General features: G+C 37.0%; 2 protein-coding genes and 1 pseudogene across 8 annotated transcripts in view; 2 read left to right on the forward strand and 1 right to left on the reverse strand.

The window, feature by feature from the left end:
* Window positions 1-120: 120 nt before the first annotated feature.
* On the reverse strand, window positions 121-6,663 carry LOC147873998 (uncharacterized; annotated as a pseudogene). Its single transcript, XR_015534967.1, has 3 exons — window positions 6,530-6,663; window positions 3,235-3,415; window positions 121-2,752 (listed from the first exon to the last, which is right to left on the reverse strand). The product of XR_015534967.1 is annotated as an uncharacterized LOC147873998 (transcript).
* On the forward strand, window positions 6,498-22,928 carry LOC110830046 (ubiquitin-conjugating enzyme E2 Q1). Of its 4 annotated transcripts, none has more exons than XM_087347986.1 (8): window positions 6,498-6,627; window positions 12,776-12,880; window positions 13,674-13,904; window positions 14,962-15,142; window positions 16,302-16,453; window positions 18,455-18,670; window positions 20,671-20,737; window positions 21,435-22,928. In XM_087347986.1, the coding sequence occupies exons 1-8, from the start codon at window positions 6,607-6,609 to the stop codon at window positions 21,464-21,466; spliced, it is 1,005 nt and encodes a 334-aa protein (XP_087204112.1). In that variant the 5' UTR covers window positions 6,498-6,606; the 3' UTR covers window positions 21,467-22,928. The 4 variants fall into 4 exon arrangements, with proteins under 4 accessions (XP_087204112.1, XP_087204110.1, XP_087204111.1 ...); XM_087347984.1 differs by lacking the exon at window positions 6,498-6,627 and adding an exon at window positions 7,611-7,900; XM_087347985.1 differs by lacking the exon at window positions 6,498-6,627 and adding an exon at window positions 7,612-7,900 and having other exon boundaries at window positions 14,983-15,142; window positions 18,455-18,658.
* A 1,285-nt stretch (window positions 22,929-24,213) lies between these two features.
* The window catches only part of LOC110830045 (GRAM domain-containing protein 2A), a 122,949-nt gene continuing 119,790 nt past the window's right edge, over window positions 24,214-27,372 (forward strand). Inside the window, exon 1 of one of the 3 annotated variants that reach the window (XM_087347980.1) lies at window positions 24,214-24,391. In XM_087347980.1, coding sequence (XP_087204106.1) covers window positions 24,367-24,391 — 25 coding nt within the window. In that variant the 5' untranslated portion in view covers window positions 24,214-24,366. Of the gene's footprint in view, window positions 24,392-26,190; window positions 26,285-27,372 lie in introns of those variants that run through there. The other 2 variants (XM_022064425.2, XM_087347978.1) reach the window with 2 other exon arrangements.

Here is a 27,372-nt window from a genome sequence, read left to right on the forward strand (position 1 = left end):
AATTATTTTCTGATGTGAGGCTCCCATATTTGTCTCTCTAGCACAAAATGAAGATATTAGAGCTATCTTAAAATACTGGGAAACTAATTATTGATAAAAATTGATAAATAAATTGAATAATTCAATTCAATTCTTTATTATTTGTGTGCTGTATCAACAGCCTGGTGGCCAATTACAGATACAGCACAGAGATAAACTCACAAACACAGTAAAACATAAAAGGTAAAACAAGCAATATATAAAATACATTGATACGGAAAGTACACAAAAAATTACTACTAACTACATTAGGATATTTGTAAAAATAACATGAATCAATTAAGTAAATTATGCTATTATAGAATATGATTAAGTGTGACAATTTTCGTCTCGAATATGTCCAAATCCCTGCAGACAACATTAGCAGCTGATGCGCATCTAGCAGAAGGACTGTTTTTGAACAAGGGGCTAAAACTGAACATAGAAAAATCTCTCAGATTCCGAGCAGGAATGCGGAGACCGACAGCTTCCAGAAGGGAAGGACAGCATTTAAAACCATGGTAAACCTGTGCAAGGAATAGTGCATCACTACAATGCCTTCTCTTACGCAGGGTATGGAGTTTTAAATGCTCTAACGCATCAGCATAGCTGTAATGCACTTGGGGGAGAAAACGATAGTAGCAAAGGGCTGCAAACTTCTGCTGGATACGTTCCAGTTTGTTGGCATCAGTAGTCGTAATAGAATTCCAAGCGACCGAGGCGTACTCGAGCTTGGATCTAACTAACGTTACATATAACATATACAGGCAATCGAGAGAAGAGAACGAAAAGGTTAACGTGCGAACAAGACCCAGCAACTTAATACAATGTGAAAATATGTGGTCAACATGGTTGTGAAATCGGAGCTTAGAGTCGATAAATATTCCCAGCAAACATATCGGAAAGAAAGTTAATTTTTCAGTTCAAACTTAGTTCCAGTAATTTTCAAGTTCAGGAATTTTTAATGCATTTCTAGTGGAAGAAACCTTGTTTGGATTTGCAATTGGCATAATAATGTCCGCCTGACTGTAGAATATACAGTCCTCCTGTGGTGGCCAAACCCAGTAACGTCCACTCTTCTCCATGCACTTCACCATGGCACCCGAGTTTGTTACACTAGTTACCTGCCCTGGCCAGTACTCCTCCTCAAAACAGACAATGACAAAAATCCCCAACTTTTGGTTTGTATTTGCTGTTATGGTGAGGCATTTCTACCGATTCATTCTCCTGATAGGTTTCCATAGATGTATCTGAATCTAATGTTGGACAATCTGGTTCATCTTCTGACTCACTGCAGCTTCTTTTTTTCCGCAGATGATGTTTCTTTGACTGAGTGGCAACAGAAGTTCCTGATGTTCCAGCTTTGTTAACAGTGGTGGTATCTTCTTCTGTAATACTTTTCCCAGTCTCGACATTGATCATTCTCTTTCTTCTGCGGCTTGATCCTGTGTCTTCTCTCCTTGTATTCTGTAGGTGCTGAATAAAGGATTCTCCCACTGAGCTTTTCACATCTAGTGAGTCTGCACTAGGTGGCAATCTTGATAACAGTGGGCTTGCATCTATTGGAAATATTCCTGCTTTTTGGAAGCCAGATTTAAGATTATTAGGTCCATTTTCTTCCAGCTTTGTCACGAGAGTTTGGAGAAGTGAAGGAAATACATCTTTGGGCACTGTAGGTAATCTGCGTCCAGTGGGAGTGGACTTCCACTCATCCAAAATCTTCCTCTATGCTATTTTCATGGGTCTGAAGTAGGCTATATACAGAGGCTGTGTTAGGTGGGTTGAATTGGGTGGTAACGCTACAAAAGCCACATTATTTTCTCTACATGCCTTTAAAACTGGAATGCTCATGTCTGAGCTGAGGTTATCACCAGTCAGTACATGCTTCCCTCCTGCTCTCTTGACATGTGGAAGAAATAAGGTGAAAAACCAGTCTTCATAACTTTGTGTGTTGAACCAGCCACTTTTTGTTCGATTTTATCTAGCCCCAGAAGGGCCACCCTGAGTCCATGTGTCCCACAAATTCTCTGCTTTGTAATTCACATATGGAGGACAGATTTAGCCTGCTGCATTGCCACATATCATTAACGAAATTGCTGCTTTAGTACTGTTCTTTATTGGCTCAGGGTACTTGCATCCCCTCTTCGTTATGACGTGTTTTTTCCTAGAGCCGTCGACGAGATTGGTCTCATCATAGTTCCAGAGATTTTCAGGGCGTACATCTTTTGCAACCTGTGATAAGTTTTGAATATAACTATTAATAACAGATGCGTCAAGTGCTGCTCGACATCGTTGGATATTGCTGCAGAAAGAACACGATCGTGTCGTTTGAGGAACTTCTCAGCCCATTTTTTACCAGAAAAATTGTTGCAAAATGTTTTCACTTTCCTGCCTGATCCATCCAGGTAGCTCTTGACTATGCATCTCAAATCTAAAGTAGTGATTGGAGACCCGAAATCACACATAGCAATGGTGTGTTGTACAAAGGATTCTTCTTCTTCCTGTGTAAAAACAGTTCTAGGGCCTGGAGCTCCAATATTGTTTTACTTTAAAGCTTTCATTTTAAGAACAATAGAGCTCCGAGGAATCCCATAGTGTTTTGATGCTTGTCACTGGCTCATCTTTTTTCTTGCAATATCATCCAGGCATTGTTACAGGGTATGTGGAGAGTATGGCAAATAAGGTCGGCCGCCAACCTTGCGGCGAGTTTCTTTGCTAGCCATCACCACAGCACCTGTAAAGGAGATGTGGTTCTTAAGAAACTTGTAAGTACGATACTACGGTAACTGAAATGTTATTGTTATTATTATTTTCTCCCATAATTGCTCAGAGAGCAGTGTAAAATTACCGGTACTGATATTTATATGAAGGCAAACAATTGGAGATTATTCATATTAAGAAAAAAAATAAGTTCTACACAACTCGACTCGAATGGCTAAATATGCATGGAATAAGTAATGTACAATAAGGATATCATCACCAAACATCTGAAAACTGGAAAAACAATACAAAAAGAAAAGAAATGCTCAAGAAAATACAGTTTATAACTTGGAACACAACTATGTTCCACCTGGAAATGTGGACCATTGTTAGGCATCAAGTTACAGTTTTTGTTACGGCTACACCGATTTTTTTTTCAAAGAGTTAATGACACCTAACTTTACCACATACATACCGTAATTAAATGTATGAGCTGCAATTTAGTATGGCACTCACCTGTTAGGCTCGGTATGAGAAAGTTTGCACAGGTATTCTTCAAAACACTTTTCACGTGATTTCCCTCGCTTTCCAGTGCACACAAACGCGTTGAGGTGGAAAGTCGAAAACTTCTCGGTAGATGGCTTAAGATGTCTCACCCATCCCTGCATGGTCGCGACACACGTGGAGTTCATTGTAACTACGTAGTAGAAGAAAAAGTAATGCAAAACGCATTGGACCATTAGTTGTGGCGGTGGCCTATAGTTAGGGGGTTTTACGGTATATAAGATTTTGCCTGTTATTTTGTATGGGTGCGAAAAATTGTCTCTCACTCTGATGGAGGAACATAGATTGCAGGTTTTTTATAAAAAGGTGTTGATGAGAATATTTGGACCTATGAGAGAAGATGATGGGGAATGGAGAAAACTGCATAATAATGAGCTTAAAAATTTGTAATCCTTCCCCAACACTGTCAGGGTCATTAAGTCAAGTAGAATGAGATGGGCAGGGCATGTGGCGCGCATGGATGGGGCACAAGGTGTGCATCGGGTATTGGTAAGGAAGCCTGAGGGGAAGAGACCGCTGGGAGACCTAGACATAGATGAGAGGATAATCTCAGGCGGGATCTATGGGAGATAGGAGTTGAAGGCGACTGGATTTTGCTGGCCCAGGACAGGGACCAGTGGGGGGCTTTGATTTGTTCAGTGATGAACGTTCATGTTCCCTAAGCCATGTAGTTAGTTAGTTATGTATATAAGAGGAATGACTCTTCTAAATGGTGTTTGGAAGATATATTTTGATAGACTGATATGAATTATTTATATGGTCACAAACAAGATATAGGCAGTGTTGGCACATTTTTGTTTGTTTATTTAAAAGATTGATGTCCATAAAAGAATCAGAAATATGTAGGTGTTTTTTCTTCTTCTTTAGATTACGTTCATATTGTAGTTTCTATTGGTGATTGTTGTTGCAGTATGAGATTGTTTTATATATTAAAGTTACTGTGGCATGATGCTTGATATAGATATGTAATTTACAGAACAGTAAATGGACATTAAGTTAAGCTTTAAAATTTACAACATATATTTAATTCTCCCTTCTTAAATATAAGGTCATTATGACATTAAATTTAATAACAGTTCTGGGTTTAATAAATGTAAATTGACCATCTTTGTTGCATCATTATCATAAATTTAGTAACATCAGTCTTCAGTATTAACATCACAGCTTCAATGTTGCACAAGATCACCCATTACTGCTCCATATGCAGCATGTTCAAAACAAATAATACAATTACACGTGACTATATTTAATGCATAAGTGCAGCTGTAATAACAGAGAAACAGTTAAATGTTCACAGCCACATGAAGTAGTTCACTTGTGGGCTGCTGCAGTGCTGCGACCATCCTCAATCTAAAACGGCATCACCCCTGATACCAATGTTATGTACCTAGATGTGCTTGAACAGTTGTTGTGGCTCCAGCTAAGGGAGAGCTTTCCTACTAGTTTTACTCTTCCAACAGGATGGGACCCACCACATTTTTACTTGAGTGTGAGAGCATTTCTTAAAAACCAGCTGCCTGGAAGTTAGATAGGGCACTGAGGACTGACACGTTTACCACCACGATCCCCAGGCCTGTCACCTCTTGACTTTTTTCTGGGGTTTTGTCACTAACTGCAACTACAGACCACCAATTCCTGTCTTTGCCATAGCTATGAGGATGCATCTCAAATGCAGCTATACAAGTCAATGCAGCAATGCTGCAGTACACATGGATGGAGTTTTAATATTGCCTAGACATTTGCTGTGCAACACATGGTGCATATATTGAACACATGTAAACAAAACTTTAAATGTTTCTCTACATGTACCAATTTCTTTGATTGTTGTGACTGCTCTGGTTCATTCCTTATAGCCAATCATCTTTATCATTTTAAAACACTCTGTATAATGGAATAGGCATATATGCACACAAAGAGAAAAAGGAGAAATGGAATCAGACTTAAATTCACATATCAACTCATGCAAGAGATAATTAAAACTTTAAAGGTCAATTTAGGTATTATACCTACTGTATTATCCAGTGTAGACCTAATTGTAGAATGACCCTTCCGTATAGACGTATTTACATCAAAAAGGATGAAACGGCCAGTGCGGTTACTATGACATTTGACTGATATGTGCCTATGGTAGATGAAGCCGCTGTGATATTGACCTTACTATTTAGTCCCAACGAGATGGAGTGACAAAAAAATAATGCTCAACAGTTTATAAACACTAAGGACTGAGTTTGAACATCGAATAATTTCCCGCTTTAGTGGCGTTAGTGACATTTCTTGGCTAGACCGATCTGCCGGCTACTTGAATAGCAAAGTATTCCATACATAGCCTGCAGACTTAAACAATCTCAAACAAAGAATGTCTGAAGAAATTGCCATATCACTGGTCATGTTATTGTGCTTAATGGGAAGTGTTTTGAATCGGGCATAATGTTACATAAATCTTGATTGACAACATCTGACGGATGTTATCTTTAAGAAATAACTTTTGTTATAATGTTCCTCAGTTATGGCAAACACTTATGTTTCAATTCACATTACTTTTAATAAAGTGTAGTCGACTAGTTTACCTTTAAAATGATGGATCATGTATTCATGTATGTATGAATCATGCCCCATCATGTATAAACTAACCATCTCTATGGTATTTCGATGTGCAGGATTTTCTATGTGATCTGGAAGAAACCAAAGAGGGCACATCTAAAATGCTTATTTGTTTCTTTTCTTTTCTTTCGTCCCTCCAGGAAAATACCAAGACAAGTAACTTAAATTAGTCTGCGACCGCTTCTTTCATATCCGTTCTAATTCATTAGTCATTAATCATACTAACATTCGCCGCTATACGTTCTGAGTTACCGACAGGGTGGTTAAATAAATCACAAAAAGAATAAATAAGTTTTTTTTCAAGATAACCGATATCAAGTAATTAAATAGCAGGGCAACAGTCGATCTTCTGAATTACTTCATTTCCCGCTTTGTGCTCTGCAATCACCGATAAACGGGAACGCAACTGTCCCATTCCCGCTCCCAGCAGGAACTGCATGGACTCATGACTAAGTACTGGCAGTAAAATACTAGCTAAAATTCCTACAACAGAGCTCCATCTAACAGTGTTTATTTCAGGTTATTGTGTGTGAAGGGGGTTATATATATATATATGCTGTGCTGTTGAACAGAGTGTTTTTCTGTACGGGTGAAATGTGGTTCCACTAGAAAGTGAGTGTCGGAGAAAAATTTGTCGTTTACTTACCGGGGTCACAGTTTCAAGCACAACAGGCATCCATGAACTTTCTACTATTGCCATCCACTGGGTCACTTCTGGATTAGATGACTACGAAAACGAAGGAGGTAAACTTAAATCCTCTTGATACTAAGCAATTTTCAGATAACTTATTATGACAGTCCATACATTCTAAATCCCGACATTTCATTGGGGACACTTCCTTATCTGCAAAGATAAACTATTTGTAACAATTTCAAAAATATTCTTCACATTTGTTTACATTCCTCGCCGCTTTGTTACGGTCGCTGTGCAGTGATGTAAAGACTTCTGAACTACATGGAGTCGCTTCATCGTTGCTAATAAAATACTGGAACAATCTTGCGAAAAATCTGTCAGGCGCAAACACTCGTCACATTGTATTCAGTGTTATCTACTAAAATTCAGAGCGCCATATGAAAGTAATGAACCTAAGTGACCAAGATTTCAAATACAATTTCTATTATTCTTGTATATTTCTACGGCACTAGCGTAAAAGCGAGACCGATTAAATTCACGCCGTCGTGACACTGTGACATCAATTGAACAATTAAAGACTATGATTTCTACAAGCCTGGTCGTCTATGGCTCTCAGAAGGCTTTCTTACCGGTCTTAATCTAATCCAGAAATCCGATGATGAGTCGTAGCGCGTATGGTCACCCTAACGTCTGTTTCAGAACTGAGCACAAATAATCCGACATGCATATTTTATTTACGTTAAGCATTGGATGTATATTGTTATTGAAACTTCTTTAGAAAATATTAATCAAAACAGTAAATGAAACACGCCTGACTTACGCTGCACAGTCTTATTTTTTGCATGATGACATATCGCAGAAATGTGGAAGGATTCGTCACCAAAATTACGAAAATGGAAACCCCGCTGCCACCACAGAAATTAGGTAAGTTGGAGTAAGAACAGTACTTCTGGCATTGCTTTGTCATACATTTTTTTACTGGCGATACATAGGACACGTCTTTTATTCGGTTGTGCCTTATTGCCCATGCCTAAAGCCGAACAGCTGAAGGTCAGAACGCGCTACTTGCTGGCGATCACGAATACGGAAATGACCGAGGAATACCGAACAAGTTGCAGTCGCCATTTTATTTGGGAGTGAATAGTGTTTCGTATGTGACTCTCTGTTGTTTATATTTAAATCTCCCAAGAATTCGGTGTTGTATATGCGGACGGTTCACAGATGGCTTGTCTGATAACATTGAAACAAGAAATTAAGACTTTAGAATCAGTATTTCCAAAAAACCACGAAAGATTCCAGATAGTGTCAGCTAGTGTGGATGAACTGAACTGTAGATTCGTAGGCAAAAATGGGAAGAAATATGAAATTCATGCGAATATTACTGTAAGTGGAATGCAGAAATACAATTGGGCATAGATATTAAAATGCACAACGTATTAGGTGCCTACTTATTCTTATTGTGTAGGATGTAGCTGGCAAGATTTTGAAAACAAAGGAAACATTTGTCCATGTTTACCACATTTTTTGATCCAGTGCTTTAAAAAACAATAGTTAGGTAGGCTGCAGGTATTAACACAGCTCCATTTCAGGAGATTGTCGGGTAGACTTTGTTTGGTAAATTGTGCTATATTATGTAATATTTTTATTGTATTTTAACTCTGCTAGCATATTCATTTTTAAGTCTTGAAGGTTAGAAGACACTTCTCAAAACTTGTTGTAACATATCACTTTTGAATATTTGAAGATTTTTTTGTTTGTATGTCTCTCAAGTCAATTCAGTGATTGAGATGTCCCAGAACATACTTCTAGATAGGCTCTTGCCCCATTCATTGGATTTTGATTCAAGTATATTTTCAGTTATTATTAACTAATATTGACCTTTATAACACTCATATGATGTAAGTTAATTTTGCATATCTCATTATGCTTAGTTTTTTAAACTTATGTGCCTTGTCAAATCTAATTTTGTTTATGTTATGTTGTTGGAACATACCACAGCAGACCTGTATACCACATGTGTATATAATAAATACCTTTATATGTGGAATATACGTTTGTGTTCTTAAAGGGATGGCTGGAATTTGTGCCACTCTTGAATGAATGTGCAACAATGGGATCCTGCTGCACAAGCATAAGCACCTACATTAAATGGTATCATGCACTTCCCCTATGTAACTTGTTTCATTTGCACCTGTCACATGATAAGTTGGAGCTGAGTGATGCCAGTATGGGATGAATTACAGTTTGCAGTAGGGCCATTCCACGTCAGTCCAACACAGAAAAGAGACATTTCCAACATAACCCTTTTAGAATTTAATGATTTTCTTTTTTGTGAGATAAGCATTTCTGCCAAATGTTGCTGCTTTGTGGCCACTAGATTTTTGAGAGCAGACATCCAGAGTTGACTGAATACCAATGTTTGGGACAGAAGTTGTTTTAGAAAAAGCTGCATAACTTCTGCCCTTATTGAGATGCAGAGTTCATTTTATGTTCATTTCCAAGATAATAAAACAACCTTTCCAATGACCCTTTACATCAATATATTAAGCACAATTATGTTTTCCCAGTGGAGGGCATTGGTGAATTCAGTGATGAACCTTTGGATTCTGTAAGCCATCTAGTTAGTTAGTTAGTTTTACAGTTATGTTTTCATGATTTTAATGTTTGACTTTGTATTTCTCAAAATGTGATATTTCATGGAGGAAAAATATATCATGTGCATTCAGTGGTTATTTAAAACAACTGCATAATCAAGATGGTACTGCAGTGGGATTGGGTTTTGTGAAACATTTTACTGTGGAGAGTCACTTTACTTTTACTGATGAGAGAACTTCAAGGATCATGCTTCCTTTAAATTCTTTACATTTATTAATTTACATTAACATTTGTTGAGTGTGAAAAAAATTAGGAATACTGCAGTTTATATAGAAAGATACCTTTTAGTAAGAAAGCCAATTACATAAAAGCTAATAACAACTTTAAACCCTCAAAGGTAATGTGACATTAAGGCAAAGCTCATTTTCTCTAAGTAACTTGCATGAGAATTGTATGGTTCTTTCATCCTGGTTAGTGGAAGTTGCTGTTGTTAATTTGGTCTCTTTACTGATTACTGACTGTGTGTATACATCCTGTTATGGTGTTAAGAGTAACATTTGGTAATGTAGGGTCATAGTGAACTGATTTAATAAAATTCTCTGAGCCTGTTAGTTGTGTCAAGTGGTTAACTTTTGCTAGAATTACTGTTAGAGGAAGCTACAGAATATGTGGTGTAGCTGTGTAAATATATATATTGTGACGTGTTGCGGCGACCCACGTTACAATATATATATATATATATATATATATGATGCAAAGGGTCTCTGAGGAAGGACAAGAATGGGGAGCAGCTTGCAGAATCACATGGCATCATAGACAGATGGAAGGATTACTTTAGTAAGTTACTAAACGTTCATATAGCTGATCAATTTAAAGAGCCTGAAGAACATACAGCAGAGCCCTTCATCCTGGAATCGAGCCTTACTGAAGTTGAAATTGCCATTGGAAAATTAAAATGTTATAAATCTCCAGGTTCTGACTCGGTTCCAGTAGAACTAATCCATGCAGGTGGTAGTACACTGCACTCAGAGACACACAAGCTAATAGCCTCTATTTGGAACCAGGAAGTACTTCCACAACAATGGAAAGAATCAATTGTCCCTATCCACAAAACTGAGTGCAGTAACTCCCAAGGTATCTCTCTTTTGTCAACATCATACAAAATTTTATCGAATATTCTTCTGGCACAGTTAACATCATTTATGAATGAAACTATTGGGGATGATGATGACCCCTGAGGATCTCATATTTTCTAGTTCCCTAGTTTGAGAAAACAAATTTAAGTTTTGTTTCATGGTTTTATTTCAGTTTTTTGTTTTCAGTATTTAAGATCTTGGGTATCCCACATCTGAAGCCAAATTATTCTGGAGCTAATGTGTTATTAGAATGCATATAGTGGCTTAAAGTATTGTACCTAACCTTCTCAAATACTTAGAAGAGCACTTAGTAGTGAAATGGGTTTTTTTTATTTGTCATACCAATTTCATCTCCTTATACTCTGTTTTACTATTGAGACAGTCAAGGAAAATACCTGTATATAGTGAGCGATTAGAGATAGAGCTTAATGGGTTATTGATTATGGAAGAACAGGCTTTCAGAATATTCCTTGTTATTTTATCATAATCTAATGAGATTTTTATTTGAGGGAAGGTGTTACACTTTTATCTCAGTTTCAGTAGTTGGAATAATTTTAATACCAGGAAATTCCACTTTTATTAATGAAATTGCATCTTCTTTCCTCACTTGATATAAATGAAAAATGTCAGCAATTGTTAGAAAGAAACCATTTAAAGAATCGGCAGATTTTTCTGAGCCCTTTTTATTGTTTATAAGAAGCGAGGGCATCTATTCAGGCTAAAATTTTCTAGTTTTCTTTTTTGCCATACTCCATGATGTTTTTATTTTATTAATAAATTCTGCTTGGGTATTATTATTTATGGTGGCTGTAAGTATTGATCTGTTGAGTGTCATATGTTGTACTAAGTACCCTAATCCAGTGTAGCAAATCCACTATCTTTTTAATTTTTGCAAGGTAAGAACTAAAAATGATAATACCATAAAAGTGTTTTAAAAAACAAATGGTTAAAGAAACAGTAACCCTTGAACCGAGGGTCACCACACAGTTGTTGTCACTAGGTAATATTGCTCTAAAGGTGCTGAAAATGCATAAAACATAATGAACACAAAAATGTTGTGATTTTATTTTATTTATTCTTGATGCTTATAAACCTTTACATATTTTATCTTATTTTTATCATAGAAAAGCAATGCAATATTACAAAAATAATAATTACTGATTAAACCAAAACTTTCAACATTTTAAGTACAAACTGCAGAACATATTCAGAAGAGTTAAAAAAATGTCATATCTCAGCCTAAAGTAAAGAATGACACATTAAAATCCTAAGTGAACTGTTTTATCTGCTACAGAGAACACAAACTGAGTGACTGCAAATAGAACATAAATTTTAACACATTTTTATTACTGAAAAAGAAAGAGGAAATATGACATCTATTCTACCATCCATAGGCTCTCAAAGGAATGCTGAAACATCATCTAACTGTGTCTCAGAAATGTTATCTGTGGCCAAATGAACTTTGACATTAGGATTTAAACTTGCAAATATGAGCTTTGCATCAATGACAGTCGCCTACCAGGCTGACTGGTGTACGAGGGAACATGGGCAATGAACCAAAGTATAGCTTTCACCTGTTTTGCTTTCAGAGGACTCCGAGAAGTTATTAACATTCATATTTTTCTTCAAATTGGGCAGACATTATTTGTGTCCTTGCTTAATAGACATAAGTAATTGTAATTATTGGAAGGAGGAGAAAAGCAGCATATGGGCAAATGCAAGGCAATTATGAATGTCTAGAATTATTGTGTCTGCTGTACACTTACATCATTTCCAGTTTGAGAGTTAATTGATTTTTGTTGTGCAGAGTTTACAAGAGTTTTCCCTATATTTTCTACAGGAGTACTATAATTTTCATTACTTAAGTCATTTTGAGTTCTTATTGAAAATTATGCAGTATGATACAAATCATATATTCTAAATAATTGTTTTTTTTTTCTGTTTTCTTTGAAATAGTTTATATTTATGTCACTGCAATTTATAAAATCTTTGAACAGTCATTCCTTGAAAAAGCAACATACCTATTGAATATTGAAGTCTAGGATTGTGATTAAATTTGGAATATCTTTGTCAAGTGATTTCTGAAATACTTTGTGTTAAAAATGCCACCACTGGGGTAAAAAGGCATATGCATGGGTTTTTTTTAATAACTCCTTTGATAATGCACTTAGAGAAACATTCTATATCTCACTTTATGAAATTTTCTTTAAAACTGTATAAAAATATACTTCACTGTTTATAAAGCCTCTGAGTTATAAGTCGTTTAACTCCTGAAATTAAATCTTCTTAGTATGTTTTATTTGGTCATTACACACGTCTTGAAATCTTGATTCTGATATTGTACAATCTATGCAGCTGATAAAACTTTATTTAATAAAACAGTAAGGAATCAAGTGTGGCAGAAAACATAAGGGCTTATGTCATTGTTTGTTATTAGTTTCAGTGTTTTAGAATGTTAGGAAATATGCTACTGTTTTCAATATTTACTTCTTCTGTTTAGTTATGAATATATTTGACTGTGTTACAGGAAACCTATCCTTCAACTCCACCAGTTTGGTTTGCAGAATCAGAAGAAACGAGTGTAACTAATGCTGTCCAAATTCTTAGTAACACTTCTGGCAGAGACAACCATGTAAGTAAAACAGTTTTGGATTTTAAATTTCCTTTTTCTTACCTGATAATTAGTATCTTTCATTCATTACTCATAGTTTTTTTCTTCTTGTTGTTATAAGGTCTTTTTATTGTTTGTGAATTTTGTGTTAGTAGTCCTAATGTATCAGGAAGTTGTTTTTGTTACTTCCTTACATGCTAATGTTGCAGTAGCCCCCCCCCCCCCCCCCCCATATCTCAAATTCACATCACATATTTTTGTCTTTTAATTTCCATTTCAGTGTGTTGAGGAGGATATTTGAGCCTAGGAGAGAAGACGATGGGGCATGGAGAAAACTGCATAATGACAAATTTAAAAATTTATACTCCTCCCCCAGTATCGTCAGTGAGATTAAGTTGAGAAGAATGCGATTGGCAGGGCATGTAGCACGCATGGATGGGACAAGAGGTGTACACCGGGTATTGGTTGGGAAGCCAGAGGGGAAGAGACCGCTGGGGAGACCTAGATGTAGATGGGAGGATAATGTCAGGCAGGATCTATGGGAGATAAAAGTTGAAGGAGACTGGATTTTGTTGGCCCAGGATAGGGTCTGGTGGAGGGCTTTGGTTAATTCGGTGAACCCTCGGGTTCGGTAAGCCATCTAGTTAGTTATTTCCATTTCAGTGATTCATAGAGCACATTTTTACATTCTGTTGTGCCTGTTTTAACACAAATAATAAAATGTAATCGAAGATCCTACCTTGCATATTGCCTATTCTTAACTAATTATCTTTATGTTTTAAGAAGTTGTTATAATTTTTGTGTTTGTTAACAGGTGCTGAACCAAGTTGGTATTCTACTTCGAGAACTATGTCGATTACATTGTATCCCAGAACCCCCCGATATTGCGCTGCTTACAATGCCAGCTGCTGCTGCTGCATATCGACTTCCAGATCGGCTGGAGGAAGATCGAGATATGGAGGACGAAGATGATGATGATGAAGAGGAGGGAGAGGAAGATCTTCATCTTGAAATGGATGAAGGAGAGGGTGTTGCCAAGAGTAAGGTGAGATGTAAGACATTGTATCGTTTGAGAGAAAAATAAAGAAAATGCAAATGAAGAAAGCTCACTAAGGAATTTCCATTTTAGGTCCAGTTGAGTACTAGCACTCATTTGAAACTAAACTAAACCATGCCAAGTGTGAATTCCGTAAGTAGGCCTACTTGTTTTCATTTTGTTTATATTAACCCCTTCACTGCCAGCAACTCTGCTGCTAGCTTACCTCCCACATCATTGTTAGCAGTATACTAGTTGTCTGCAGTTTTTTATTGTAAGAAATTTCAGCCCTGAAGATGGAAACAGTATGTTACTCCGAAATGTTGGCATCTGCCAATGAGTACCTTGAATTAGGCCAAGACTGCTTCTTTTCACATCCTTTCCAGTTCTTTATTTACAGATAACAGAATCAACACATCCACAGAATATTACTCTTCCAATCATTATATTAAAAACTTAAATATTTTAACATATGACTAGTAGATTCTGTTTCATCCATCATTTAAGAAGTTAAAATACCTGATTCACAAAACTGTTATTTGCATTGGAGATGTACTGGGATACTGGGAACGACCAGTTTTTCAAGTGCCTGAGCATTGCGGGTCCCAACTTTTTCGTTGGCTCGATCTGTAGACATTTGGTAGGACAAACATCCATGGCTTGAGTGGAATTCGAATCCATGGTCCCAGCGACCAAGTGGCACAAGGCCCACGCCTCAGACTGCGCGGCCACTGCGGACCCCATTGGAGATGTGCTGTAGCTTAAATACAATGTGAATGAACCTGATGATATCCGTGTTCAGTCAAAACATATAGTTAAGTATTCACAAATACTAGAAACAATAATGTAAATGTGACAGTGAAGAAATAGTCAAGATTATGTGAACACGCTACATTATTGAACTGACATTAGTAATTACAAAATTTGGTTCTTAAGATAGAGCATTGTCATGTTAGTATGTCCTAAGAATATCACTCAAACAACTTGCTACACATATTTCTTCTGCAAACATTTTAAAACATATTTCAGTTTGAGATTGGTTTCAGCATAAAGAAGTGATTTGTAGTGGTTGTGTATTAATTTCCAGGTGGACGAGATGGACACGGAACACTTGGCAACATTGGAACGACTAAGGCAGAATCAACGGCAAGATTATTTAAAGGGCTCTGTTTCTGGCTCCGTTCAAGCAACTGATAGGCTTATGAAAGAACTGAGGGATATTTACAGGTCCGACAGCTTTAAGAAAGGTAACTTTGAGCATTATTATCGTTTTACTGGCGTAGACTCGTGATAGGGATATTGACAGGTCTGACAACATAAAGAAAATTATGACTGAACATTACTTTGCTATGTTCAAACCCTAATTCGTATTATGTAACACCCAGTTTAATGTTTAGTTACGCTCATGAGCCCGACAGCTCTCGACAGTGATACTGTTTGTTCCGTTTTACAATTGCTGCTACTATTAGGCAACTTTCAGTAGTACTTCTAAAGTGTTTCATTTACTGTCTTAAATGTTGTTAATAATGTTGTTAGATGACAAAAGTGTTCTATTTTATGAATGCTGCAGCCATTAGAAAGCTTTTATAAGTACTTCTAAGTGTTGTTAGATGACAAAAGTGTTCTATTTTATGAATGCTGCAGCCATTAGAAAACTTTTATAAGTACTTCTAAGTGTTGTTAGATGACAAAAGTGTTCTATTTTTTGAATGCTGCAGCCATTAGAAAGCTTTTATAAGTACTTCTAAGTGTTGTTAGATGACAAAAGTGTTCTATTTTATGAATGCTGTAGCCATTAGAAAGCTTTTATAAGTACTTCTTAGATGGGTGATTGAAACATTTAAATAATATAGTGCAGAAGCAGCTTGTTTTAATAGAGTTCACAATGTTTAGAAAAAATGTCATCATGAATGTCTTTTATTTGGTTTCTGATATGTTCTTTGCATGAAATGAATGCATGTAGGGGTGACCATTTATGTCTGGCTATCCATCTTCAGGATTCAACTCAAAAACCACTGGACAGATTTTGTTGAAATTTGGTGTGGATGTTATGCTATCAGAGACTACCATGAACTCATATTTTCTAATATCTTACTGTCTGTTTTACTGGCATAGCAGATGAAGAACCTTGTGAGGTTGGAGCGACAGTAGTGACACTTTACGTATGGCCATACAATGATGAACAGTGACAGATCTTTGAAGAAATACACAAATGTAGTTCAGTAATTCCTTGTACAGTGTAGTTAGATATTAAAGTTGTTTAAATAAGGCAACAAAAATTTCCTTCCATGTGTAAAAATATATTTGGATCACACAGCATATTGACAAGCCTTGGGTTGAGAAGACCTGTGTTATTGCATTGTAGAATTTTCCTATATGAAGTGGTGACTACAATATTTGTTATAGGGATGTACAACATAGATCTGGTGAATGACAGCCTGTATGAGTGGAACATCAGACTTATGAGTGTTGATCCCGATTCGCCTTTACATAATGATTTGGTGTTGCTCAAAGAGAAGGAGGGAAAGGATAGCATCTTACTGAATATGACTTTTAAGGTAATTCTCACTTTCCTTCATTACTACCGTAAATGGTATGCATATTATGTTATTTAAGTACTTGTACCAATGTAATATTCCACTCCAAATTATAGCTGGTTGCCTTCAGACTAGTGGTTAGCGTCCTCGCCACTGGACCCAAGGTTCGCTGCTTCAAACCTGGCCGAGGTCGATAGATTTTTAAGGGTGTTAAAATAATTCCATAGCACAACTTCCTTCAGAGGGGAAGTAAAGCTGGCGGCCCCATGTCATAGATTTACGGCATTTAACAGAACATTGCGAGCATGAAACGAGATGTTTCGTAAGCAAAATTCAGTGGCCATTTCTCACCCAAGTCTCTCCTGATTCACTACTAGATGGCTCTAGCAGATAAATCAGGATTGAGTGGAAATTGTGCAGAGGCAGTGGGCTTGTCACTCACTACTCATAAATGCACGCTTTAAAGACAAAGAAACCTCCCAAATGGGAGGAGGCCAAGGCTCGACTTTGGGCTGTTGTGCCACGGTCAGTCAGTCTAATTATAGCTGATGGAAATGTTGAAAACAAGTAGTTCTGGGAAGAATTTGTGACATCTGCTTCCTTTCAAATGCTTAGGCCTTCAATCTATCTTGTATCTGTGTGTGGGATAATTTCTTTGCATTCTTATAAAACATTCATAAAGCTATTAAAATGACTAAACTAGAAGATAAATGAAACTGTAGATGCTCCATTACCAGCAAAAATTTGCGTCATAACATGCGTAAAATCTTTAACATAAATTTCCATATGCAAGAATACATGTTTTACTGCACTCGTAACTAACTCCATGGAAATTTCTTCTTTAGAAGATGATATGCGCTCAGCTGGTCAGGAAATTCCTTTCCTTTTATGGGAGCAGAATATTAATTGCTGTGAGAAGCTACATGGGGCCAATTCTGAGGCACTGTGTGCATTTCATAACTTGCTGGGTTTTTGCAGAGTGTAGTTAACTCCCCGCCCAACCTGCAAATGAGGACCACCCCTTGTTAATTGTTCCTGTCTGCTTATTCCATACATTTGCAACTACTCTTCATATCTGGAGGCCTTCTCCTTTTTCCACAACATGAAGATGTACCGTGCCATGGTGGCAACCCACGTAACATGGTCACTGAAATCATTAATTAACTGAAATTGATTATGCTCTCCCGAAAAATTTACCACTGGTATGTCACTAGTAAATACAATTCCTTTATTTCTCATGCCTCTGAAAACATGTTTTATGATTGTAAATAAAGTTTATAAGTTGTTGTTGTTGTTGTTTTTTGTTTATATATATATATTTCAGTTCAGAACATATAGTCCAACGGTCTTAGAGAGCTAATGTTTTCTGCAGATATTGGCATTAAAGCAGGGATGGCAGTGAATTGAAATTATTTTATTTTTGGTTGAATTTTAATTAATATAGGACCATCTTATACAATATTCACATTTACTATAATCTCGCTCTTTGAATCAAAATACTCATCAATTTTTGTCTACAAAATTTGTCAGATTTATCTGCTGTCCACTGTTGTACCTTTACTTGTCATCAGGTGCTGCTCTGTCTCACATTCACTTACCCCACCCAAGCAAATAATACATCCTCAAGGCTTTGAAGTTTCTGCACTCTTCAACATTTCAGACATTTCATTTTCCCGTTTCCTTAAACGACATGTATTTAATGGTTGTAATATGGGCATTTAAATGCTTTAAAGAGAAGGCTTGAAATAAATTACAGTTTTTAGTGTAGACAGATAAAATGTAGGCTATTAGGGATGAGTTAGTTTCCCCCTTACTGAAGTTTCAAAATTATCAGCATAAAATTTTTCATTTTAATCTCATATTTATTATTTATTTATCCAGTCACCATTATTCTATTTTGGAGGATTCACGTACCAAATGTATTAATTTGAGAAGACCCTCGTTCTACCACAAATCCTGAGGTATTTTATTTTGGTGGTGTGCGTTGTGATTTCTTAAGCAAATTTTCTCCATTTGTTTCAGGAGACATATCCTTTTGAGCCACCGTTTGTACGTGTTGTCCATCCAATCATCTCTGGAGGTTATGTATTAGTGGGTGGAGCCATTTGTATGGAACTTCTTACGAAGCAGGGTTGGAGTTCGGCATATACGGTAGAAGCCGTTATCATGCAGATAGCTGCAACCTTAGTGAAAGGAAAGGCGAGGATTCAGTTTGGAGCTGCCAAGGTTTGTAACCAGGTACTGTATGCCGTACATGCTTTTTTGTTTCCTCCAAGGTTCCTGTTCAGAGTTGCAGAACAATATGTTGCTTCATAAATTGGCCTTCCTTATTAATTAAAATAATTGCTGAATTGGTTACATCATGGCTAGATATTGTGATATTAAATCATGGTAAGAAATATTACATGTATCACTACAATAACTTACACATTAAACTGCGTACATTTGAGATTTGACGTTCCTGTGGTAGCAAATATGAAGATGGTCGTCATACAGTTGTTGCACCGTGTAGTCTGGTAGAAGTTTACCAGCAGTTCAGAGGTGGTTGCTGCTTCCATTGCCACCCTGATGATGGAGGCAGCAACAATCCAGAAGACAACCATTTTCTGTGTTTAGAGTTAAAGCCGTCACGTGCGCCAGTCCGTGATTTCAGTGCCAGTAACATAATTTCGGCTTGTAATCGTGGAGTCCCGGGTTCGATTCCCGGTGGTGCCCGGATTTATAACTTGTGTTAGGCAAGGCTGTGGTCCAGGTATCACAGAATTTTCCTCTGGGGCTTCCCCGGTTTCTTCGTGGCATCCCAACGATTACTCCATTTTCATCATCATTAGATACTAAGCACACTGTAGAAGGTGACGGCAAACCACTTCTGGATCACTTGCCTAGGAAAAATATGAACAGGTCCCTATCAGAGAGATCTTGTTCATAATGTCACCAGGGGTCAGCTCTGACCCAATGGTACAAAAAAAATCAACATGTTATATACCGAATCATCTCTGGCGTTAGGAGTACTGCTTTGTGGTCATAGAATGGCATAGTGCATTCCTCGGATCATTGCTATTATGTTGGCTTAATATAAGAACAGTCATATTGACAGCACTGTTGGTAGGAGTGGACTGCTTGATGGAGGAGTGGAAGAGGTGAAGTGATGGGGATTGTCTATATCTCATGTTGATATCATGGCGTTTTCTTTGACCTAAGCAATACCAGAGATACTGGCACATTAGTAATATTGTAAACGCAAATAACTGTATAGGCACACAGATAAAGGAAGCAAGGTCCACATATTTGCATTGTCATCAGAGGGTGGCAGTGCCACAGTTTTTCAGTAAATGTGAATAATTGAAGTATAACTAGGGACGTTGAGATGATTACATTCTGAAACAAGCGTGCAACTTGGCGATACAGGTGGCCCTCGATTTACGCCGGGATGCGTTCCTGGACGAACCGGCGTAAATTGAAACTCCTTTATAATGTAAATCAATGGGAAGTCGATGACATGCATTCCCAGCACCCAAACATTGACGAGTAATATAATGACATTACATTTAAAGCTCTGAAATAATGTAAATAAAATAAAGGGAATTTAAAAAAATATATATTGTACACTTACAATCGGCAATTCGTTGGTCCCCGCAATTGACTGCGATTCTTTCATGTGATTGATGTGTACAGTGATCTCTGCTGTTATGCGATAGTTGCATTCATGTAAGACGCCGACCTATAGAAAATCGTGTAGTAAAAATAATACCGATATCTCTGCAGAGATTAAATTAATCCTTTGAAAGTTTAAAGCGCCAGGAATGAAATTGCATTAGAGCAAACTCGCTTATGCAAAAGTTTGCATTTCGCAAACAGCTTTTACCTGTTCATCGATCTCATTGGAGTAAATTCGCGTTAACGAAACATACGTCATTGCAGAGATGACTGTATTTATAATTTTTATTCAAAATCAGCGATGTAAGAATTACGATTTAATATAATAATCAGTACGAGATACATTGTAAAACATTATAAATAATAGTAAAATATATTTTTTTGACTTGCTAGTTTCAAAATCAGCGTTATTTTGAATCGGTGTAAATCGAGGGCTACCTGTAATTCAGAACAACAGTGTTTAGAATGTTGCGTTACTATTAATGTTATTGTTCCTTATATTTTGGGAAATCATGAATTTTCACTTCCTTCTGAATGTTTTGAAGTATTTAACATAAGGAAATTTTCTTTCTTTTTACTAGGGTCAGTACAGCTTGGCAAGAGCACAGCAGTCTTTCAAGTCCTTAGTCCAGATTCATGAAAAAAATGGTAAGTTTCTGTTCGTATTAGTTTAAATTATATGTATATTATTTAATAGTTTAATAGTTGTAGAAATTTTTTAAAGTTAGTGTTTAAAATCTTAACCTTTTTTGCTTACGTCACAAATATATCATTTCTGTATGTCCTAGTATAAGATATTACTGAATACAGAGAAGCATTTCATTTCTTTTATAAACCGGTTTAGTAAACCTGTGTCCAAGTATTTGATTTATGTAGACTTCACACTGTGTTCTTACACGAGTGCAGAGCTGATGTTAACAAAGTCGCAGCGACTCTTGATTGGCTGCCTTTAAGTATTTTTATACTATAAATGTTTTCCTTCATCTCAGAGACAAAAATGTTAGTGGATCACAACCAATATTTTCAGAAATGTCATATAAAGCACATAAATATTATTTTCTGTATGAGATTAAGAAGCTGAAATCTTTTACTTGTCAGTTAGGTATTCCATAAACTTTAGAGAATTAATGTGGACGTACATCGTGTATTTGTATGTAGCCGTGAACTTGTTCTTAGTATATAAGATTTTAGGTTTCCACAGCGGTGAGTATGAAGATTTCTGTCTTCTGGGTTGTTACGCTGTGTAGTCTGGTCGATATTAACCAGCGTTTCAGAGGTCATACTACCTCCATCATCAGGGCGATGTTCTTAGTATGTTTATTTAACATAGCACTCTCTGTTTTAGGTTGGTTTACTCCACCCAAGGAAGATGGTTAAAAAGTCTGTGAAACTTTCTTTGTTGTTTTTATTATTACTTTTTCCTTGGAAACGGTTAATAAAACCGAACTGCGAAGCCTAGAGACTGACGGGGTAAGTGCTGTCGTTAAAGCACGAGACCCAAAATAATAGTGTGTGGCGGTGAATTGTTACTTGCTCTGTATTGTGCGTGAGTGTTGATCTGTTGACATTAATTTATGAACAAGAGCATGTCCGTAGTTTTGAGTGACGAGCGAATTGATCGCACAGATGATTGTTTAAATATACAAGCAGTGTGTCGGTTGACATGTGTTAAAATAAACTGATTTCTTGAAAGAAAAAACAATTTTGTTGTATTCGTGTAGCTTTTTTTTTTTATGTATGGGCATTGTTGTGACTTCAAGGCCTCCCACTTAAATTTCCTCCAGAGGAAAACATATAAGCGACATTGTGGTATATTTTCTTCCATTTGTGTTCTAAATCGTCTTATTTTCATTGTTTTATGGCAGATGCGAAGCTAGTTTCTTATTGTTTTATCATTGTTTAAATTTTGTGATTGTTTTTAAGGCAGCAGTGATAAGTGTAATGGATCTGAAGTGTTGATAAGTGTATGTGAGCTTCTGGCGTGTTACAAACATTCCACATAGAATTTGTGTGGCTGCAGATTTGGTGTACAGGAAAGGATTGGAATGATACACGTCTTACTGCTGCGCGTGCTACTTCGGCCTTCCCGTTTACTCGCTCCACTCTCGATTACTCCGCGAATGACTTCACATTCTAAGTCATTGCCATTTTGTGTAGGCCGACATTGTACTCAGATGTGGCTCTAAATAAATTTGGAACTCAGTATTCAACTTTGAACTACAATTATGTGTAACATATTTCAGTTACAAAGAGAATAATATTGTATTTTCTGTAACCTTGAAATGAAGTATATATATATATATATATATATATAAGGAAGTCTGAAACCAAATGAAAGGGTTTTTGTTTATTGAAGAACAGCCTTCAGCAAGGATACTCATGTTTCTATATGCCATTGTAGTCTCAGGTTAACATTGTGCAGGTTCCTGGAAGGCAGTTTACTTGCGGAGTTTGATTTCTGTGCATTTGAGTTTACCAAACAACCTTCATTTGCAGAAATAGAAAATGAGTTATATATAATTGGCAGCATACTCATAATTACATATAAAAAAAGTTCTCATGTTTGGGTTAACACCAGAATTTAAATTGTAAATTAGTTCCTAACTTTTTTCTACTGTGTTGATTCAGTTAAATGGATCACGCCACTGGAAACATAAGAATATCCGTTAGTTACAGGCTGGTTTGGTAGATTCACGCAAGTTTGTAATGAATTTCAAATAAGGTCTTCTTTCTTTATTAGTTATAATGCAGTTTAGTTATTCTTCACTTGTATTTCACTAATGTAAAGAAATGAAATACTGTGTTTCAAAATCTAGGAATAAATTAACATTTGGAAGTATTTATTTTTTCTTTGAACTTGTCATTAAATTGGGATGTTCATTGTAGCCAGAAAATATTACCATATCACTTTCCATTGTTGTTCTGATGACATTTGGTTTTTGGATTCTATCTAGGAACTTAAGTGAACAATTTCAGTTATATAGAGTCCTTAGCTGAATATAATGAAATATAGAATCTACCTTGGAAAGAACTTACATTGCCCTCCTTCCTTCAGTTCTTTTAATTCCAACCTCCAACAGTCATACACATGCAAAAGTGCCTTTCTCTTTGTTGGCGTGGTTTTTGGAACTACCACTGGTGAGCAGTTGTATGTAGTTGAGGTTATCATACATTAGACATTAAAAATAAGGACACATTCCCTCACCCTCCCCTGGCACAAAACTGCTTTGAACAGTGTTATAATGCTTTATAATTCATATATGGAAATTGTTAAAAGTGCATAAAATACTATTGTACTACTAGAAAAATACATTTGAAAGCACATTCAGGAATTTCTGGCTGAAATACATATGCTAATTTTCATCACATTTTGTAAATGCACATTGGCGATTTTTCAGCAGATCATAAGTTTTCTTTTGTTTTATATATGACTAAGACTGTTCAAATGTATATTTGCTACAAAATACATTTAAAATTTTTGTGGTAATTTATGTAACTCAGAGAACTATTATACTGTCGAAGAAGTGTAAAAGGTAATTCTGCTTGGAACACAAATTATTTAAGTTCTGAAAGGAAACGAAAACCAAAATAGTCGGTAGTTGGGAAATAACATTTTTGCTAAAAAGTAGGCTAACCAGAATTTCCTGATCGCTTGCGGTTCGCGAAACATTGTTTGAGAACTTGGGGGTGGGGGGTAAACTGTAGCATACTGTTTAGTCTTTATGCCACACAGGAAATTGCGCATCTTGAGCATGGGAACGTACGTGTCCCCCTTTCCTCACTCTCCTAGACTTTCTCAGACTTTGCAGTGACGTAATACAAATATACAGTTGCGGTTTAATTAAATTCTGCCCAATATAAATACAGGATGTGTGCTGAAGTTTCATAATAAATTAATAAATGATGTGGTCTCCATTGGCATGAAGGTTAATGTGAGTGACAGTCTGTTAAAGCTTAAGACTTGCTCACGCACAGGATGCCACGAACCTGTATTTACGGAATAAGTAAAAAGTGCTTCATCCTACGGCAATATGTCATGTCGCTGCAGCCAGGTAAACAAGAATAACACGCCATTCTCACTGCTGGCGGAAGTGGCAGCACCTGTACAAACAGTTGCTTCTCTTTGCATGCGCTGGGCGACAGTCTGCTTACATAAAAGAAGGTTAACTTATGTCTGTGACAGGGGAATTAAGATCGCTCGTGGCAAGTAAGACGTTAGAACTTCGGAGCTAACGACATCGAAAGCATGTGATTTCAAGTAATAGTGGAAGTGTCAAATGGAGGAAAAGATAGTAATGACATGTGAGTGCTTAGTTTTAATTTTGTTGTGATTTATATTGGTTACGAACTACTCTTTGACGCCTTGATTACTACATAATGTTCTTCCTGTATATCGATATCTGAAAGGAAACAAATTGTGAGCGAACGAGAGCAGCTACGGTGGGTGTACGTCCATTCCGTAGAAAAGCTAACGTTTCCTTTATGTATGTAAGAATAAAAGTTTTGCTCTCAGACTTACGGAAACTGCGGTATTCTATTTTGGGATGAAATTGCAGTTAACACGTACGAATATTTTTCCGCGTTTTGTAAAAGTGTATAGAAGGCCAAGGACGAGAGAAGAGAGTTTTGTTTCAATCGATTCTTTCCATTTTATGAATGTTGATAACATTTGGGCGCGAATATGTGATTAGTGATTATCTTGGAATGTGAATTACTTCCAGGGTGTCCACGTGGAACAGTTCAGTAAAATCGCGCCCAAGAGCTCTAATCTGAAACCAACAAGATAACCCAATGTTGTTATTATGATGGCAGTGTTGTGCCGCAAGGTCAGAAACCCCAGTTATCAGGAAATGTCAAATTTACACGACAGTAAATGCTGCATAAACGTAGGGTAGTAAGTTCGTAAGGTAAGGTTACGCCAATTCTTCCTTAAGTGGCCAAATCGCCGAGGACGTCGGAAGTCGTAGAACCTGGCGGTAGTAGCTCTTTGTTGTTAACCTTCGTCATCTACTATGCTCGTGAGTGAGCATCAGATTCTGACAGGCTGGGTGAGGATGTTAAGGGACTCTGGTAGGATTTATTAGGCATTGGTTTTCTTATGACATGACTCTGTGTAACATATTATATACAAACACACACACCTAGAGAAGCAGGAGCTCACTATTAAAGGGCCTATGACCATTCTAGCCTTACCTCTTCCCAAGAAATTAACACTAGACCAAATATCAACTTATGATATAAACACTCGTGTTTCCGAGCTCATGTCAGCGTTACAGGTGGTACGACACGGGATGGTAGAAGCGGTGGAGCTGAGACCTCCCCGATCGGTCACAACAGAATATTCGGCGGCAGTAGTGGAAGCCAGAGCATGTTCATCGCTGAAGCGGTTTATGGGGTTTAATTTTGTGTTCGTCCTCCCTGGCAATCTCGTATTGCTGTTGTTGTAGTATTCTATTTAAATTCAGAATACTCAATGTGTTAAATGAGCTTCTACTTTATGTTGTGTCACATTTTGGAAATGGGGGTTGCCCTTGTACGTCCGTGAACCAGTTAGAGAGCGCATTTTGGCACAGCAGTCACAGGGAAACCATGAATGAAGGTATAAAGAACTAGATGGGAACACAAAGTTAAACGGCGATAAAAAAGGACTGAGTTGGTAATTGCGGAATCTGTGATGTTGTAGAGGGGCGAAAGGCAACGGACAAAGAATCACGCGGAAGGAAAATTTTGTAGTAACTGCGGAAGATTGAGATGTGGACAGTGGAAGGGCAGTAGATAGGGAATTGAGCGGCTATGAAATGTAGGAACTCTTGAAATAAATGCGTGAATCTCCCATAGCAGGCCAATGCGGCGTAAAATGACGCAAATATTCAACCCAATGGCCACTAACGATGACCGACGCCTCTTCTGCTCTATTTGAGAAATGCTCGTTAGATCTCGTTCGGCCCGTAAACATTGATCATTGAACGTCTTATCATCACGATGGTTTTGTAGTGTATCTATATTCTGACAAAATTAAGTGTTATCAGATTATGAAGATCCATAACTATCAGTGAATGTCGTGTCATACGCAGAGCTCCGTGTAGTGAGTGATAGATAAGTCATCCGTCGGTCTTAGTTGCAGACTCGTCGTATTGCATTTTAAATCCTGCTGAATTATGTGTCCAGTGTCAACAAGCATTTCGCCGTCTACCGGTAAGCGCATTCGTCCTGTCATGTAGACTACGTAGCCTTAAATACTGTTTCCGTAACTTTATGATCTTCGCCTAATATAAAGTTTTGATTAAATCAAGAATGATAAGATGACGAGATGTATAGTCCTCTACATTTAGCTCGATCTTGTTTTCTGGTAAATGCTTGTAGGATTTGAGATTCTCACGACGGTGAGTTCGAAGATGGCCGTCTTCTGTCTGGGTTGTAGGGCTGTGTAGTCTGGTAGAAGTTTACCAACGTTTCAGAGGTCCTTCCTGCCTTCATCGTCGCCGTGATGATGGAGGCAGCAAGGACCTCTGAAACGTCGGGAAACTTCTACCAGACTACACGGCGTAACAACCCAGAAGACAGCCATCTTCTGTTCTAACATGATACAATACTCAGTTACAGGAATGTACCAAAAAACAGAAGCTTATTACACTAGTGAATTATGTTCAGATTTTACAAATGAGAAATAGTTTAAGCAGCTCGTTTGTGGGCCATGACAGTTTGTACTCTTTTTTTAAATTTTCATCGTATTACTATTATGATCAATTTGCCTTTGTAACCATAAATTGATTTATTTGGTTAAATTTAGAATTAAATCTAACGTAAAATAATTTTTGCGTCCCTTTTGGTAACGCCTGAACGAACGTAAATATTTTAGGCATACCTGGCAATAATATTATCCATCTCGTTATCCTATGAACAGAAGATGAGAGGGACTTCAGTACATCTTTCCAGTGACCTACAATGTTGCAACTTCCACGCTGCTCTCGAAAGTAACTATTGAAAGGCAAAATATAATGTAACTCTTGAGAACAGTCCTTTGCCCATGGGAATATTATTCAACCACACCATATAAGCTCGATATAACAAATTTTAATTTGCCGTTACTGGAATCAAAGTGTACCTAAACTTATGCAAAACCACTGCAAAGGTATGTACAAAATATAAATTAAATGTCCATAATCGAAAATATATCGTACAATTTGTGATTCTATTCCTTGCATGAAATTATGGTTTACTTACTGACAAAGAGCCCACTTCTGCTCTGTGTGATTCCATTGACCAGCTCTCTCTTTTTCCGA

Source organism: Zootermopsis nevadensis, unplaced genomic scaffold, assembly GCF_977971745.1.
Source record: "Zootermopsis nevadensis isolate Lab colony 2312 unplaced genomic scaffold, Znev_1.0 Znev_ptg000012l, whole genome shotgun sequence".
Lineage (NCBI taxonomy): Eukaryota > Metazoa > Arthropoda > Insecta > Blattodea > Termopsidae > Zootermopsis > Zootermopsis nevadensis.

What these genes read in the sequence shown, in the direction of transcription:
- LOC110830046 (XM_087347984.1), top strand. Translation starts at nt 7,739, where the DNA reads ATGGCTTGTCTGATAACATTGAAACAAGAAATTAAGACTTTAGAATCA. An exon ending in CTTCTGGCAGAGACAACCAT is followed by an intron (nt 12,881 to 13,673) that starts GTAAGTAAAACA and finishes GTTTGTTAACAG; the next exon opens with GTGCTGAACCAAGTTGGTAT. An exon ending in AGGGTGTTGCCAAGAGTAAG is followed by an intron (nt 13,905 to 14,961) that starts GTGAGATGTAAG and finishes AGTGATTTGTAG; the next exon opens with TGGTTGTGTATTAATTTCCA.